We start from the raw sequence: 18,620 nt of genomic DNA on the forward strand, positions 1-18,620 counted from the left end.
CACATATCATCACCACCTAGAAAATGATTGCACCTTGTCTCCATGGTATTGAGTACTTAAAAAAAAAAGCACTCTGTAGCTTGTAGAAAGGGATGCTTTTTGAGATATTTAAAACAGTTCCCTCTAATCCTAGCACTCAGAGACTTAAGGAATGAGATGGGACGACCAGCCTACTACATAGGCTGTTCCTAGCCAGGCTGAGCCACAGAGTGGTACCCTGTCTCAAAAATTCCTTACAAGTTGAGGCAAAAGGAAAAATGGAAATGAAAATAGTTACGTAGACTTTCTTGGTGTTACAGCCCAATGTTGTAATTAATGTTGTGTGTTGATGTAAGCATGTTTGGGTATGTTTTTTTCTAGATACATTCGCTTTGGAAGAAATGTTTGATTAGCTGTTTGATTGTTGTGTTTTTTCCCTTCTCTTTAACAATTTAAACATTCCTTATTTTTGCAGAAGTGAGCCTATTTTTTTTTTTTAAAGAGTGTTACATTCTTTACTACAATGTATTTCACATTTTCTATGTTAAATTCATCTTTCCTATAGTCTCAATTCCTCTCTCTCTCAACTGTGGGACCAAATCCCAGGCCTGTGTGTGACAGGTCTGTCCTCTGTCACAATGCATCCTCCAATACTCTCTTCTGTTCTCATTTTGACACTGTATGTTTTCTGATTTTAAACTTGGTATTCTTCAAATGATGATCTCATAAACACGTGTCACTACTCGTTATCTTATTTATTTGTTGATTTTAATCATCCATATTCCTCGTGGAAAATTTGTTATTATATGTGTTCAAACCCTAAGAAAATACCTCATAGTGTAAAATTCATTTGCTGTTCTTCTGAATTTTAGAATTTAAAATTTCTGGGCTGTGTTGTGGTGGCACACGCCTTTAATCCCAGCACTCGGGAGGCAGAGGCAAGTCGATCTCTGAATTTGAGACCCAGCCTGCTCTACAGAGTGAGATCCAACACATCCAGAGCCATATAGAGAAACCTTGTCTCAAAAGCCAAACAAACAAACAAAAGATTTTTAGGTTAAGGTAGTGGATATTTCTACCCAATATTCAACTTGGAAGATAGTTATATTTTTTTTATAATTTTATAATTTGACTATTATTTGTTGTTTTAGAAATACTTGTATTTTATATTATGTGTATGTATATTTGCCTGCTTATATGTATGTACACTACATGTATATGTGGTGGCCTCAGAAGCTAGAATGGGGTGTTAGGGTCTTTGTAACTAGAGTAACAGACAGTTCCAAACCTTCATGTGGTTGCTCAGAAGCAAAATTAGATCCTCTTTTTGGGGGGGGTATTTTTATTTACATTTCATATGTTATTCCCTTTGCTGTCCATAAACCCTCTATCCCATCTCCCATTCCCTTTCTTCTATGAGGGTGTTCTCCCACCTAACCACACAACCCTTCCCACCTCCCCATCCCAACATTCCCCTATACAGGGAGGTCCAGCCTTGCCAGAACCAAGGGTTTCACTTCCCATTGGTGCCCAACAAGGCCATCCTCTGCTACAAGTGCAGCTGGAGCTATGGGTCTGTCCATGTGTACTCTTTGGATAGTGGTTTAGTCCCTGGGAGTTCTGGTTGATTGGTATTGTTGTTCATATGGGGTTGCAAATCCCTTCAGCTTCTTTAATCCTTTCTCTAACTCCTCCAATGGGGACCCCGTTCTTAGGTCAATGGTTGGCTGTAAGCATTTGCCTCTGTATTTGTCATCCTCTGGCAGAACCTCTGAGGAGACCACTATATCAGGCTCCTGTCACCATGCACTTCTTGGCATCAGCATTATTGTCTGGGTTTGGTAGCTGTATATATATGGGCTGAATCCCCAGTGGGGCAGGTTCTGAATGGCCATTCCTTCAGTCTCTGCTCCAAACTTTGTCTCCTTCCTTCTATGAATATTTTTGTTCCCCCTTCTAAGAAGGACTGAAGCATCTGCACTTTGGTTGTCCTTCTTCTTGAGCTTCATGTGGTCTGTGGATTACTTCTTGAGTAATATCCACTTGTCAGTGAGTGCATACTATCTGTATATTTGTGATTGGGTTACCTAACTGAGAATGATATTTTCTAGTCCCATCCATTTGCCTATGAATTTCACGAAGTCATTGTTTTTGATAGCTGAGTAGTATTCCATTGTGTAAATGTACCACATTTTCTGTATCCATTCCCCTGTCGAGGGCATCTGGGTTCTTTCCAGCTTCTGGCTATTATAAATAAGGCTGCTGTGAACATAGTGGAGCATGTGTCCTTGTTATATGTTGGAGCAACCTAGATCCTCTTGAGCAGAAAATACTATTACTCATTAAGCTATCTCTCCTGACCAGTATGTTCTCCTTTCTTTTTCAAGACATATTTGTTTATATTCTGTGTATATTCGTATACCTGAGTATATGTATGTCCAGCACATATATTCAGATGCCCTTAGAGGCAAGAGAAAGATGTTAGATCCCCCAAACTGGAGTTATAGGAGAATGTTAGCCACTTCACATGGGTGCTGGAAACCCAGCCTAGGTCCTCTAGAAGAGCGACAGTGCTCGCTGCCGCTGAGCCATTCCCCAAGCCGAAATCAGTGTTTTCTAATAATATTTGAGAGTAAGTGATCAATACTTATCTTTCCATGGGTTTCTTCCTCCTCCTCCTCCCATGCCAGGTTGTTGTAAACGCTCTCTTAGGCGCCATCCCCTCCATAATGAACGTACTTCTGGTCTGCCTGATATTTTGGCTAATATTCAGTATCATGGGGGTGAATCTCTTTGCTGGCAAGTTCTACCATTGCATCAACTACACCACGGGGGAAATGTTTGATGTGAGCGTGGTCAACAACTACAGTGAATGCCAAGCTCTCATTGAGAGCAATCAGACGGCCAGGTGGAAGAACGTGAAGGTCAACTTCGATAACGTGGGACTCGGATACCTTTCTCTGCTTCAAGTAGTAAGTGATCACTTTGCTTTTGCTGAGAATTGACTATCATCAAAGAGAAAAAAAGATAACAAATTTCCAGCAACCTTTACACGCTGCTCGTGGAAATGTTAGTAAGCCACTGAAGAGCTCCCTCAAAAAATTATTAAATAATGACCATATGGCACTCCCTTCTCTTCCACATATTGATTTCATGTTACATGTGGGAATACACCAGTTCTAATTGCAGTATCTCTTATAATCATCCATGATATCAGTGTAAGCCTATCAGTGGTTGATCAGCTAAAGAAAACATGATATATTCACACAGGGAATAATATCCAACCATGTCACATGCTGACACTCTGTTCCTGAAATGTTTTCCTAGGTTCATTATAATAATCATTCTTATAGTCTAAACTGTGTCAGAGGCCATCGAGGTGACTTTTATGATCATATATTGTGACGGTAGATTGGGATTTTGTTAGAGATGTTAAAGATGATGCCTAAGAAGACTTTATAAAATATAGGGGTGAATAATGCATGCTATCAAAACATGTCCACATGTTAACCACAAACCGTACTACACACATGTACTTGAATGAGCATTGGTTAGCTGCTCACACATGTTTTAGTTGTTTCATTTGTGGAGAGCTATGGGATGTGCTGTTACATGCGCACACTGTGTAATGTGCATCTAGAGGAAGCTTATCTATCACCTCAAACGTTTGTCATTTCCTTGTGGTGGAAATATCCAGAATGTTCTCCCAGGGTTTTTTTGTTCTCTTGTTTCTACGTTTACTCTGTAATCTATTTTCTAAGCTGTAATAAGGAGGAGAAGTAAATAGGTTGACTGTTTTACAGGCCACCTTTAAAGGATGGATGGATATCATGTATGCAGCTGTTGACTCGAGAAATGTAAGTCTACTTAGGGAAAATGGCTCACTCGCATCAGTGAGCATAGCCATGTTATTGTAAATTGTTGATGGCAAAAAACCCACAGCTCTACAGTTATATAGATCAATGTATAAAGCACAACTATCTTACTAAAGTGTGTATATTATACTATTTCTTTCCATTTTTGTTGGGGATCCAATTCTTTAGTTAGAGTTAAAATTCCTTATCATGTGAAAAGGCCTAATAGGAACCGTCTTCAAAATAACTAGTAATCAAAAAATAGAATCTGGCCAATTTTTTTCAACTTTTAATGAAAAAGATTTTCCTTGACTCACTGTACATTTATACATTTTTTGAAGACTTGTTTCATGTATGCGAGTGGTTTGTCCTGATTATATGTCTGTGTGTGTCATGTGTTCCTGGTGCCCAGGAGGCCAGAAGAGAGCTTCAGATCCTCTGGAACTAGAGTTACAGGCTGTTGTGAGCCACCGTGTGATTGCTGAGAATTGAGCTCTGATATATTGGGAAAACAACAAATATTCTTTTTTTAAAGAAGAGATTTATTTGTTTTATGTATATGAGTGCTCTATCTGCATGCCAGACCTCATTATAAATGTTTGTGACGTAACATGTGGTTGCTGGGATTGGAACTCAGGACCTCTGGAGGAAAAGCCAGTGCTCTTAACCACTGAGCCATCTCTCTGGCCCTGCAACAAATGCTTCACTACCAGGCTTCTCTCCAACTCCTGCTCGTGATTTTTTTTTCCTTTTCTTTTTGGTCTTTTCCTGTAATCTTAGACCTTGGTGCTTAAATTTTTATGAACCGTACTTTCAAAATGAGATGTTTAGTTTTTCTAAAGAGGAATCCTCAGGGCAATTTTCTTCATCTGCCATAAGTTTCCTCCAGCGTTTGATCTTCCGTGAGGACGGATATGACTAATGATGACTAACAGTGGGGAAAACAGGAAACAAAACTAAAAAGCTATAACCTGATAGTGTCTCCAACCAAGATGGGAAGTGTGAGAGAAGGCGGGGACTTGCAAAATCTACCTTAGGAACACAGAGGAGTGTTCGCTTTGATTTTTATTACTTTCACACAAATGATCCAAAGACAGTGACATTTTGGAATTGTTTCTGGTTTTCTAGAGCCCCCAGATTACTCTCAAAATGATATTTTCCTGTACCAGCAATTAACTCTCCATATTAAAAAATCCTTGAATTGGTTTTTCAGCCTCATAAGAAGGGAGAATAGGATAGAAGATCAGCAGAAGCAGAAGATGCTAAAAAGCCCTGCATGGCATCAGCGATTTCAGCTGCGGGTGCTTTCTGACTCCGGAAACCAAGGGTTACCTCATATTATCTCCTTTCATTTGCACAGTAGCCTCATGTAATTGCTACTAACTCAATGCATTACCGAAGCAGAGAGGTTCAACACATTCAACAGGGAACATTTTGGAACTCTGAATTGAGACTGTGTTACTTACAATGGTTTCTGCAAGAGCTCTTTCTACCTCCTGGATTAGTTCCCTGGAAGCTGTTTCTACCTTTAGCAACAGCCCACAAGGTCCAGAGCTTACTTTGCTTCCCTTCTTTTCAAACCTAGCAAAAATTGTATACTACGGAAGCCCTCACACCCAATCATATCGTAGAAGAGAAAAGCCAATGGGCCACTGGAATTTCTGACTCCTTTTTTTTTCCTTTACATTCATTTGTATTTAATGTTATTTGAGACAAGGTCTCACTGTGGAGCCTTCACTGACCAGGAGGTCTTATGTAGATCAAGCTGGTATCGATTCACAGCTATCCACCTGCCTCTGCCTCTTGAGTGATGAGATTAAAGGGTGTGACACCATACCAGGTTCTGGCTTTACTTTCATTAGTCATCATTAACATACAAATTCAAATCAAAATGTGACATTACCTATACACCTACCAAATTGACACTACTAAAGTGTGATAATTTCAAGTGTTCCCAAGAATAAGAAATAAAACTTGCTGGTGGTGGAACAAAATATAAGTATATATTCTTTTTAATGTAGTTGGGGGCCTCAGAGATGGCTCAGTGGGTAAAGGTGCTTGCCGCCAAGCCTGATGTTAAGTTCAATTCCCACTACCCACATGGTGCAAAGAGAGAACTAACTCCTGAAAGTTGTCCTCTGATACCCACATGTGCTCGCGTGCGTGCGCACACATACACACACGCGCGCGCGCACACACACACACACACGCACACGCACACATGCATACCACCACTACCACCATTATTAAATCATGTGAGTATTATCACATTGTTTAATAAAGTTCCACCACCACTAAATAAACAAAATAAAATAGTAGGTATTATCACATTATTTGGTAAACTTCAAGATATTATTTGCTATTTGCTTTTTTGTAATATATTCTTTAGAAATATGTTCTCATGTACAGCTACATGGGATAGTCAATTTAAGTACAAAAGATTTTAAAATGACCAGAACCTGAATTAACTGAAAAATAAACACAACAATAAATATTATATAGTGGTAGAGATGAATATAGACCCATTAAGGCAAAGAAACTGCACACACATGACAATTTTGTTTGTCAGTTCAAATTTGGTTTAAACAACAAAGAAGAATTCTGGGCTGGAGAGATGGCTCAGTGGCTAAGAACACTGACTGTTTTCCCAGAGGTCCTGAGTTCAAATCCCAGCAACCACATGATGGCTCACAACCATCTGTAATGAGATCTGATGCCCTCTTCTGGTGTGTCTAAAGATAGTGACAGTTTACTTACATATAATAACAAACAAATAAGAATAAATATTTTTTAAAAAGAATAATCTTAACTGTTCAAGAACCAACCAACTCTAGGCACCAACCCTAAAACATGGAGAATGACTAATTACAGTAAGACAAGGCTGATGACGGTGGCTAGGTTGCAGAAGAAGAAACACACCAGGACTTTTGAAATACTAAGTTGTATGTTTCTCTTACAAATAGGTAAATTCACTTAAGATTTTAAGTTAGACAATTTAGTGTGTTGTATTTAATTTTAAAAGGCTTGAAAATATTATTTTACATTGTTGTGCATTTTACACACAGAGAAGTCAAATGATCGTCAAATAAATAGCAGTCAGTTTTACAATCATTTTGTTGTCTTTTATTTTATCGTATTCCATTTAAAATAAGTTGGTCATGGTGCTCAGAATTGTGTCATGACACGGTAAGTTGCACTTTGTGTTCTTTCCCACCTATGATTGATTACCTGAGTTATTAGAAGTGTCTTATGAGACTTGAACTTTTGATTCTTCCATCATCACTGATTTTCCTCCAAGATCTGGACAAGAGAGAGGATCACTGTAATGCCAACAGCAGCTACTGGAGAGAGGGGGTCAACGTGCCCACTATCAGGAAGGACAGACCCTACCAACCTAGTCATGTGTACACACAATGTAGTTTCTAGACTACCTAGGAAGTGTGTACAATTATATCTCATGCACTTTTACTCATATTGGTATATTTGGTTATCATGGGTTACTCTTAAAACTATGGGTTTCCATTTCACAGATGCGAGGACTAGGGAGAGAAAGTAAATACTAATGATTTGAGAAGAGAGTAATGACACTCTAACTTTGCCACTGTGGAAGGAGTAATCCTACTTGCATGGTGTGTTGAGATATTTGCTTACTAAGGAAAAGAACATTCCCAATACAGGGGTTTGTTTGGTGAGACTGTGATAATCATTTAATCTGTTGCTTGAATGTATTTTATTTCCTCAAGTCAGTGATTAGTCTGACAGGATTCAGCAGACACATTAGACCTGGGGGTTCCTAAAATCTGTCTGACATTCATCTGTTTGTTTCATGTTTAGAGATTTGAAAATTCCGTGGTATACTTCTAATGAAACTATGGGTTTGACTGTCTACCTTTCTTCATATTTCAGGTAGAACTGCAGCCCAAATACGAAGACAATCTCTACATGTACCTTTACTTTGTCATCTTCATCATCTTCGGCTCATTCTTCACCCTGAACCTGTTCATCGGTGTCATCATAGATAACTTCAACCAACAGAAAAAGAAGATAAGTATATTTAGATTTCCTCATTGCTGGAAATCGTGAGCTAAAAACACCACACTGCTTCCTTCATGCTCCAAAACACAGGAAAAAAACAAAACAAAAAAAAATGATGCAAACTTCAGAGACTCCCATGAGATTTCATGAGTTTTTAAGAGTTTAGGTCATTTACAAATCCTACATACTGCTTTGAGGCCTTGGGTGCGTGTATGTGCCCACTATGACAGACCTAATATTTTGACAGAGTGAATCTTTGAGAATGCGAAGAGCCGCTTTAGTAGTGTTGACTTTCTTTTTTCTTTTTTTTTCTTTTCTTTTTTTTTTTTTCCGGAGCTGGGGACCGAACCCAGGGCCTTGCGCTTGCTAGGCAAGTGCTCTACCGCTGAGCTAAATCCCCAACCCCGAGTGTTGACTTTCAAACGAGCATTCGGGTGGAATTTACAGCTAGTAAAGAACACGGTTGTAACAATATTTTGCTTTTCTTTCTTTACTTTGGAGGTCAAGACATCTTTATGACAGAAGAACAGAAGAAATACTACAATGCAATGAAGAAGCTCGGCTCAAAGAAACCGCAAAAACCGATACCTCGTCCTGCTGTAAGAACAGAATTTTTTCTCATCAGTGAGCATGGTGGTATATGTCCCTTTCCCAGCCAAAATTCCAGAAAGCAGCATATTTCTGAATTTGGCTTTAAATTCCGACTTGATAGCCTCCATATTTGCCATGTATATACATAGGCCAAAAGTGATCTAATATATAATATAAAATCATATAAAACAATGTAAATGTTTTTGTAGTCTCAAACAGACAATAGATCAGAAAGAACTAGTGACACTGAAGATATTCTTATAATGTAGTGACAGTATTAAAAATATTTACATATGTCATGTGGGCACATGAATGTCCTTTACTTCCTTGGGGTTTGATTGGCACAGTTAGTGCCATCGCCTGTTTAACTCAATGGGTTGAATGGAATCATTACTGAAACATAGTCACCATTTTTTTTCTGATTTTAAATGCAACTAATCTTCAACTCCCCTGCCCTGAGGTAGAACTTTGCTATTTATGTCTTTCATGGGTTTCATATCTCTTCCAGTTATCTGTTTTTTCAGTTATTGCTAGTTTTTTTTGGAGAGTCAGGAGAGCCCCTCAGTTCATTGATTATTTTTGATATTATTTCTTGGTACTCTCGGTGCTCTTCCAAATCCATGCCAAGTTTAATACCAATTAGTATTCTCCAAAATTCTATGAATCCATTGACAACAATAAATAACTAGGTTCAACAAATTATTCAGAATGGAAATCTGAGAGTAGCTCAGAGACTGTGGGACACTACATTAGACAAAGGATAAGAAAAATAAAACCGATCCCAATGTTTGACAAATAATATAATCTGAGCAGTTGCAAACAGGGGTATAACATAGTTCCTATGTGAGAAAATGTATACTCTAAAGTAAACATGTAGGAAGATGCGTGGCATATTTGAATTACTAAGCAGTAGACTCAAGGTTTAAAACTTAGTTGCCTTACTTAAACAATATTAATAGGACCTTGTTATGAGAACAGCAGAGTTGCATCAAGAAAAAGATTGTTAAAGCAGAGTATTATGACTGGAAGGAAGTGCTAAAGCAAAGATAACAAAGGCCTAATCAATAGATTGTCAAATTATCACGTCAACAAAATGAGCACACCTCAGAAGTAGAAGCATTCACCTATGAAGGAGGGAGAGAAAAGAGCTGACCAATGAGGAAAAGATTGTTTTCTGAAGTTATTCATTACTGAGGAGCCAAGAAGAATGAAGAATGAAGGGTCATCGGGGAGCATGGGTTGAGGTCAAGCCTTATGTAGGTGAAAGCCCTGACAGAAAAGTCACATGGGGTGCAGACAGTGGGTCCATCTGGGTCCTGTTAACATAAAACAAATTAAATGGGTCAGCCTTGACAGGAGTTACCTCTATCCTAAGACCACCAGAAAACCATCAAGGTGACCCAGGTCATTTTAGTTTTATGATGATCACTCAACAAGTTGGACAGAGAAGGATGGGGATGCCCTGCACATGAAGTTTGGAGCTAATTTGGAGGTCATAGGTAGCCAACACCAGAGGGAAAGTGAATGGATTTGGAGACTGTTGCCAAAATGAAATTAAAAGGGAGCTACTCATATAATATGGAAGCTAATGGTCAAGAACATCAGTGATGGACTGTCACAGTGACAATGGGAGGCTGAGAGTTGCAGGATGCCTGGGGTGAGAATCGTCGACATTCATTTGTAGTATTTAGCAACCAAATGTGGGCAGAGATGGACAAAGATGACTTAGCAGTAGAGCACAGGGTTCCTAAAATTGAGAGATTAAGTCTGAAGCATAGCCAAAGACTTTCTGGAAGGGAGAGAGTGGCTAAGTACAAAATAAATTGCACAAGATGTGAGCCAAGAATGGACAGCTCAGATCAGAAAAGAAAGGGAACTGAGTCCTTCAGGGGATGTTGAGTAACACAAGAAAAGAGTATGGGAACCCAGAAATTGTGAAATGAATATAAAGTTATTGAAGAATTTCTTTACACTGATTGACTTTGATATCTAACTTCCAACAACAACAAAAAAGGAACAAGTAAGACTATTAGATAAAAGATTTGTCAATTTCTCTGAGTTTAGTATTATCCTCAGAACAGAGGGACAGAGAGTTGCTAATTAATGCTTAGGACTCAGATTAATTTACAAAACATGTGCTGTGGCAGGCCAAGCCTTTGGGGCTATACGGTTTCTCTCATTACATTCAGTGACCTAAGATCTAAATTGGCAGAGACTAGGGATTAGTGGTGGGCATTGAAGCATTGAATCATAATGCTGTTATATGAGCAAGATTAAGGAGCTTTGTCTAGTTCTGCTGACAAGAAAATTAAGACCAATTGCTGCTTCTAAGAGAGTCAGGATTAAGTAAATCCTGGAGGCTGTCTATGAGAAATGTTGTAGTGATCCTCCATACCAGATGGAGAAAGAATAAACTAAAATAAAGCAAATAGGGGGGACACCGTCTGCAATGCAGTGCCCTGAATCTCATGATGGGAGAAAGAACAAGATCTTCTGAGTGCCCAGAACTGTTGCACCTTAAAGCAGTGTTATCCACCAGAAAACGGATGTCGCTTATTTCACAGAAGGGATAGGAATAGAGGAGCAGGCTAGGATAGAATTAGTGTGTCATTCTGAGGTTGGTAGCTATAAAGAGAATACAGAAAGCTTGCAACGACAAACTACAATGACTAGAGACTAAGGCAAGAAGCTGGATTGTATGTAATCCGTGGAGAGGCCTGGGAAGAAAAAACCTTATGAAGAAGCAAGAAGTAGGAATCCAGCCTGGTCAGCCAAAGGTGTATTCAGAGAAAAGAGCCAAACACAGTAGCTGCTAATTGCTGTCCAGAATTTTCCAGCAAGTGTCATGTTCTCAGAGAACAAGCTTTGAATGTGTAGGTAGCAAGACACCAGTCATTCCAGTTAAGAAGCTAGAACTCACACAAGTTCCATCAAGGCCTGAGCTGTAGCATCAGCATTTCCAACAGACACAGGCAAAATGGACCATAACAGTCTCTTGAGGACAACTGTTTACAAGCGAGGATGTATGTTCACAAGCAACACACAAGGCCAATAAATTCTTGAAAATAATGTTCAAGCCAGACATGTCAGGGCATGCCTTTAATCTCACGACTCCAGCAGCAAAAACAGGCAGATGACTGCTGAACCTTCTCTCCAGCCCCAGATCTCCCTAAGTTTACACTGAGGGTGCTCTATACCGTGAGTTCCAAGCCAGGTAGGGCTACATCGTGAGACATTGTGTCAAAAAGAACGAAAAGGGAAGTGAGATTCAAGTCAACTAGCACATTGTGAGCTATGACTCATTGTTAACAGGTTTTTTTTGCAGGAGAGTCACTCTGTGTAATCTTCACATGCATTCACCTGTGTGAAGGGAATACACCTTATCCAACGACAAAATTATTATCTTACTAAGAAATGAACCTTAGTAGAATATCACAAAATACAGAATTGATCTAATGTCATCTGTTTTCCCACTAGCATTCTTTTTCTGAAACTATAATTTAAAATCTATCTATTATAAAGTTGACAATGAAAGATGCTGAAGCTTTGATGAGAGAATATGTCTGGGGGAGTCAGGGGAAAAAGTAAGAGCAAATCTGGGACAAGTATTTATTCAGTCTCTACCATAGTTTTAATGTTCGCCTCCCAGCACATGGAATAAAAATATTTCTTATAGCTGCAAAATACTTACTGACTGCTTACCACAACCATGATGCTAGGGGTACTGAGGCCATCAGCTTTTCTCAAAATTCTTTTTATGAAATTTGTAGTATGAATAATGTTCATGAAACAAATTCAACTGGGAAACTTTAGAGTTTTTAAACCTTTTTATAAAGTTTATAGCATAAATAGTATTCGTGAAACAAATTCAGTAGTTGTTTATAGTTGACGACAGATAACGCAAGAATGGTGTATCTTCACAGAATATAAAATTTCATGTTACTAAGTTGTAACCAGATACGTCGAATGAGACCTTTTGACAGAGTTTGAGTGCACTTGCCTGTGTTATTTCTTCCAGAACAAATTTCAAGGGATGGTCTTTGATTTTGTAACCAAACAAGTCTTTGACATCAGCATCATGATCCTCATCTGCCTCAACATGGTGACTATGATGGTGGAAACGGACGACCAAAGTCAGGAGATGACCAACATCCTGTACTGGATCAACCTGGTGTTCATTGTCCTGTTCACCGGCGAGTGCGTGCTGAAGCTCATCTCCCTCCGCCATTATTATTTCACCATCGGCTGGAATATTTTCGATTTTGTGGTAGTCATCCTCTCCATTGTAGGTAAGACAGGGGGCTGGACCCAACAACCCAAGAGTGCTAGGTGAGTGGGCAAATGGCAGTAACTGCGTACATGGGATGTTCAGGCAGATATGAAACTCCAGGAGACCTGGAGTGACATAGTGAGACACTCTCTCAAAAAACAAATGAAAAGATAAAGGTAAATTAAGAGTAGTTAATACTGATAGTCTATCTTTGAAAGCATTACAGATTTTTTTTTAATCATTTCAAATTTTCAGATAAAGCCTGAAATTCCATTCCTTTGTTTGTTTGTTTTCTTGTTTGGTATTTCATCTGTTCATAAAATTATGTGTTTATTTTTTTCTTTTCACTATCTTGTCTCAATTTAAAAACCAATGACTCTAATTTGCATTATCTCCTGTACTCAGTCATATTCCTATCCTATAGATAACTACAGCTTTGAATGAACAACTAACCCTCAAACTTAACCCTTGAAAATTATTTTCGTTGTTAATTCATAACTACAATTTTTCTACTATTATGAATTGCAACGTAAATACCTTTGTTTTCGATGGTCTTAAGTGATCCCTATGTTCAACCCCCAAGGGTTCGCAATTCATAGGTTGAGATTTAAAATAAAAACCTCAATGATATAACACCAAACATACCAATGTCATTTTACTGAATAAATATCGCACTTTATTTGCATACACAATATATACATATATACATATATAACCATAGACATATATATATGTATAACTAACTGTATTAGGTAAAATTATTAACAAATGTATATGTATTGGTATTTATTTAATTCTTACATGTGTAGTTCATAAACTGGATAGTACTTATCTTAATCATATAAACTTCTCTTGGCAGCAGTCATTAACATTATTGGTTATCGTCTTTTCATAGGAATGTTTCTCGCAGAGCTGATAGAGAAGTATTTCGTGTCCCCTACCCTGTTCCGAGTCATCCGCCTGGCCAGGATTGGACGAATCCTACGCCTGATCAAAGGCGCCAAGGGGATCCGCACTCTGCTCTTTGCTCTGATGATGTCCCTTCCTGCTCTGTTCAACATCGGCCTCCTGCTTTTCCTGGTCATGTTCATCTATGCCATCTTTGGGATGTCCAACTTTGCCTACGTTAAGAGGGAAGTTGGGATTGATGACATGTTCAACTTTGAGACCTTTGGCAACAGCATGATCTGCCTGTTCCAAATCACCACCTCTGCGGGCTGGGACGGACTGCTGGCCCCTATACTAAATAGTGGACCTCCCGACTGTGACCCTGAAAAAGATCACCCCGGAAGCTCGGTGAAGGGGGACTGTGGGAACCCATCCGTGGGGATTTTCTTTTTTGTCAGCTACATCATCATATCCTTCCTGGTGGTGGTGAACATGTACATCGCTGTCATCCTGGAGAACTTCAGCGTTGCCACTGAAGAAAGTGCAGAGCCCCTGAGTGAGGACGACTTTGAGATGTTCTACGAGGTCTGGGAGAAGTTCGACCCTGACGCCACTCAGTTCATAGAGTTCTGCAAGCTCTCTGACTTTGCAGCTGCCCTGGATCCTCCCCTCCTCATCGCAAAGCCAAACAAAGTCCAGCTCATTGCCATGGACCTGCCCATGGTGAGTGGAGACCGCATCCACTGCCTGGACATCTTGTTTGCTTTTACAAAGCGGGTCCTGGGTGAGAGTGGAGAGATGGACGCTCTTCGAATCCAGATGGAAGATCGGTTCATGGCTTCCAACCCCTCCAAGGTCTCTTATGAGCCCATTACCACCACTCTGAAACGGAAACAAGAGGAGGTGTCTGCTATTGTCATCCAGCGAGCATACAGGCGGTATCTCCTGAAACAGAAAGTTAAGAAAGTTTCGTCTATCTATAAAAAAGACAAGGGTAAAGAAGACGAGGGAACGCCCATCAAAGAAGACATCATCACAGATAAACTGAACGAGAATTCAACTCCAGAGAAGACTGATGTGACACCTTCCACCACTTCTCCACCTTCCTACGATAGCGTGACCAAACCGGAGAAGGAAAAATTTGAAAAGGACAAATCAGAAAAAGAGGACAAAGGGAAAGATATCAGGGAAAGTAAAAAGTAAAAAAAATAAAATAAAATAATAATAATGAAAATTAAAAATTAAAAAAAGAGAATATTCCATTTCGTGATCAACTGTTTACAGCCTGTGTTGGTGATGTATCTGTGAGTCCCTCAGGAGGTCCACGCCAAACTGACTGTTTCTCTAAGTGTATACTTAAGGTCAGTGCCTATAACAAGACAGGACCTCGGGTCAGCACACTGGGACTCACCAAACCAGACAAAGAGCACCGACGGGAGGCTTCTATGTTCACAACCAGCTGACACTGCTGAAGAGCGGAGAGCAATGGCTACTCAGACTAGAAGAACACGGAAACGGGGAGGAAAGTTAAATTTTTATGTAAATTTAACATGTGACACTTGATAGCGGTAACTGTCACCACTGTTTGTGTTTTAACTGCCACACCTGCCATATTTTTACAAAATGTGTGCTGTGACTTTATCACTTTTTTTTTTTTTTGATTCACGGGTTGTTTACTCTTATATGTGACTATTTTTGTAAACGGGTTTATGTTCGGGGAGAGGGATTACGGAGGGGATTCGATGTTTCTCTATGTATAATGAGATCTATTTTCAACGAAGGTAATGCTGCAGCTCTCATTCACACATGACGATATCCCATCACACCAGGAAAGAGCTTACTTCTCATTTCAGGATGTTTTTAGATTTTTTGAGGTGCTTAAATAGCTATTCATATTTTTAAGGTGTTTCATCCAGAGGAATTTTAATGTGCCTGTAAATGTTCCATAGAACCATCAAAAAGAGTTGTTTTATTTTTACATAGTTCATTATATGTACATGTATATATGTCTATATGTATATGGCCGTGTATATACATATATATGTATACACACATGCATACATATGCACACACAGACCATCACATGCTCAGAGTCCTGGCAGCATGACTATAACATTTTTTAATAAGTGTCCTTTGGTAAAAAAATATATATATATACATATATATATATCTCCTATCAGTCCTTTCTAAGAAACCCAAACTACCAAAAACCACCCCCACGGCCACTTTCTGAAGTTGGTTCTGCTTTTTTTTCCTGCAGTATTGTTTAGCCATCTTCTGCTCTTGGTAAGGTTGACATAGTGTATGTCAATTAAAAAACAACAACAACAACAAAGTCTGCTTTGTAAATAGTAATTTTACCCAGTGGTGCATGTTTGAGCAAATGAAAATGATTTAAGCACAGTATTTACTGCATCAAATATGTACCACAGTTAAGTATAGTTTGCAAGCTTTCAACAGGCGACATGGTGTCACTGGTTCCCTTAGAGTTTGAAGCTGTCACTGCTGCATGTCTCTCTTGCTGATGCCGCTGTATCCTAACCCTTCTGCTGTTCAGAAGTCTAATAGGGAAGCCATACGTCGGTGGTGAAGTGAAGCAAATCGGTCCACCAGGAACTCACTCTTCATGACAACTGAGCCATGGGTTGCAGTAAACGGGAAGGAGATCCTTGTTCTTGGTTCTCCCAACCTTAATGGAACACTTCGGTGAGATGTCTGACAGTGTAAGCTACTTAGATCTGTTGAAAGTATGTGGTTAGAGTTTTCTAAGGAAATATACATATTGTAAAAAAAAGGGGGGGCTCATTTTATTTTATTTCAAAGCCTTTTGTACATAAAATGGGAAATTAAAAGTATCTTCAGGTTGACGTCACAGTTCTACCGTTAGTTTCTGTTCCCCGGCACTTTTTAATCAAGGCACTTCGTCACGGAAGAGATAAGGCCTAAGAGGCAGTGTAGGGCTCTGGCTGTCGTTGTTGGTACTGTGGACTTGCGCATATTTCCACTTGAAACAATTCTCATTCCGAGTCTAATGTCCATTTGCTTTCAATAGTGATGCCTTATCATTGACAAGAGATTTCAAGGGGAGCAGATGACACTCTTGGCATTGCCTGAGTAGGATGTCCTCACCTAGTGTTTCTCCTCTACTCATCCATCTTTTTTAATGTTCGTTTACACAGATAGATAGATGGATAGATAGAATCTTACTCATCCACATGGCACTAGAGCTGTTTCAGGTATGATTCGGGAACCAAGCGCTCTCTCTCTCTCTCTCTCTCTCTCTCTCTCTCTCTCTCTCTCTCTCTCTCTCTCTCTCTCGTTTTCCACAAAACCAGTTAGTGAAATGATATCGCCAATTACAGCCAAACACTTTGTTTCACAGACAACCTTCAATGTAGATTCTTTATACTAAAGCTGTTGACTTGTAGCGTGTTCATGAATGCATGCAGGAAAATGCTATTACCATACAGAGCTACCGGTAAGCCACATTACGATCAAGCCAAAAGAATAAAGATTTTTTTTTTTGCTTTCGTTTCTGTATTTATTGTTTTGTCCGTGTTTCTATCCTCGAGATGCCAGTTAGAGGTAAATTTCTATCATGTAAAAATGATCTATCTGAAAATTTAAATGTAAAAAGTACACATTAAGTAAAATAATTCATCTTTAAATTTTTCATGGAATGGAAACTAAGAAGAATGTATTGATATCTAGTTTTAATATTGGCCAAAAAAAAAAAAAAAACAACCCACAGCTATGGTACCAGATAGAGTAGTGGAAAGTTACAAAAAAAAAATAATAAAAAAAAAATTGACTAACGTTTTAAGTTGTGCATCCTTTCTTCTCTCCTCTGCCTGTTGTTTGGTTTTCACTTTCACTTCAGTCTTTACATTTTCACAACCCACTATCCTCTGCCCTTTTGACCCCTCTCTCAGACACTGGCAGTTTTTCTGAAAACTAGTTTCTTTGGTTCTTTTCCATTCGCAAAATTTTGTTCAACCCAGTACACATGGGCTGCTAATGATATTCTGCCACTTTGAAGCATTCTATCTGTAAATTTTATATATATATATATAATATATTATATATTATATATATATGCTTAGCAAAACTTCCAAGGAAGCTTAGAGATCGGTTCTTTAATACTAGAAACTACATAATCAAAATCACACAGGCTTGCTTTTCCCATTTAATGATGAACAGTCTGAGAAGTGCCTCTTAACTTGGATTGCATCTTAAAATGATTTGTGAAGCTTCTGTAGAAATGTCAATGTTGGAGGACAGCAGACCAACTGAGTTCCTATACCCCAAGGTGAGACCTCGTCATCCAGTATCTGTAAGACTCTCTACTGCTGATGAATCACAGCAAGATTGGGAATTCCCGTCCAATAGGAAGTAGTATTCATAAGAAGCATCTGTCCCTTTCACTGCCCCTTATTTTACTCAGTATGCAGAGAGAGAGCTACGATGATTCCCAAGTATTTATTGTCCAGTTTAAGGAGTATGAGGAATTGATACTGATCTACTTATACTCCCATATTATTCTGCTTGGGGAAAATAATTAGAATATTAGAGTGATCTAGAGAATATGAAGTCACAAATATGTGTTCAGCATGGAACCCAGCCATCCATGACGTATGTATACTGGGCAATCAGGACGTGAGAGTAGTTTAAGTTGCATTAGGAATTCATAAAAATCCCCCAGGGGAACTCTAATTTGCCCTGATGGAGATTCACAATGAACAACCAAGTAGTCATTAACATTCAAAGCTAGCCAGGAGGGACTGGGGAGATGGCTCAGTAGTTAAAACCACTTGCTGCTTTTCCAGAGGTGAGATATTTGGTTCTCAGCACATACATGGTGGTTCATTGTGTCTGTATCTCCACTTCTAAGGGATCTAACATCCCCCTTTGGCCACTGCAAGCCCAAGGCATGCACATGTGCACAGAAATACAGGCAGGCAAGATATCCATACCCCTTTTTTTAAAAAAACAGCTAGGTTAGA

General features: G+C 39.1%; 1 protein-coding gene across 1 annotated transcript in view; it reads left to right on the forward strand.

Annotated features, from left to right (window-relative positions):
* LOC116901461 (sodium channel protein type 2 subunit alpha-like) overlaps positions 1-17,437 on the forward strand; it is an 84,687-nt gene extending 67,250 nt beyond the window's left edge. Inside the window, exons 22-27 of the mRNA XM_032903409.1 lie at positions 2,670-2,951; positions 3,783-3,836; positions 7,740-7,877; positions 8,363-8,467; positions 12,478-12,748; positions 13,625-17,437. Of these exons, the coding sequence (XP_032759300.1) occupies positions 2,670-2,951; positions 3,783-3,836; positions 7,740-7,877; positions 8,363-8,467; positions 12,478-12,748; positions 13,625-14,820 (2,046 nt within the window). The 3' untranslated portion in view covers positions 14,821-17,437. The remainder of the gene's footprint in view (positions 1-2,669; positions 2,952-3,782; positions 3,837-7,739; positions 7,878-8,362; positions 8,468-12,477; positions 12,749-13,624) is intronic.
* Positions 17,438-18,620: the final 1,183 nt, after the last annotated feature.

Source organism: Rattus rattus, chromosome 5, assembly GCF_011064425.1.
Source record: "Rattus rattus isolate New Zealand chromosome 5, Rrattus_CSIRO_v1, whole genome shotgun sequence".
Taxonomy (NCBI): domain Eukaryota; kingdom Metazoa; phylum Chordata; class Mammalia; order Rodentia; family Muridae; genus Rattus; species Rattus rattus.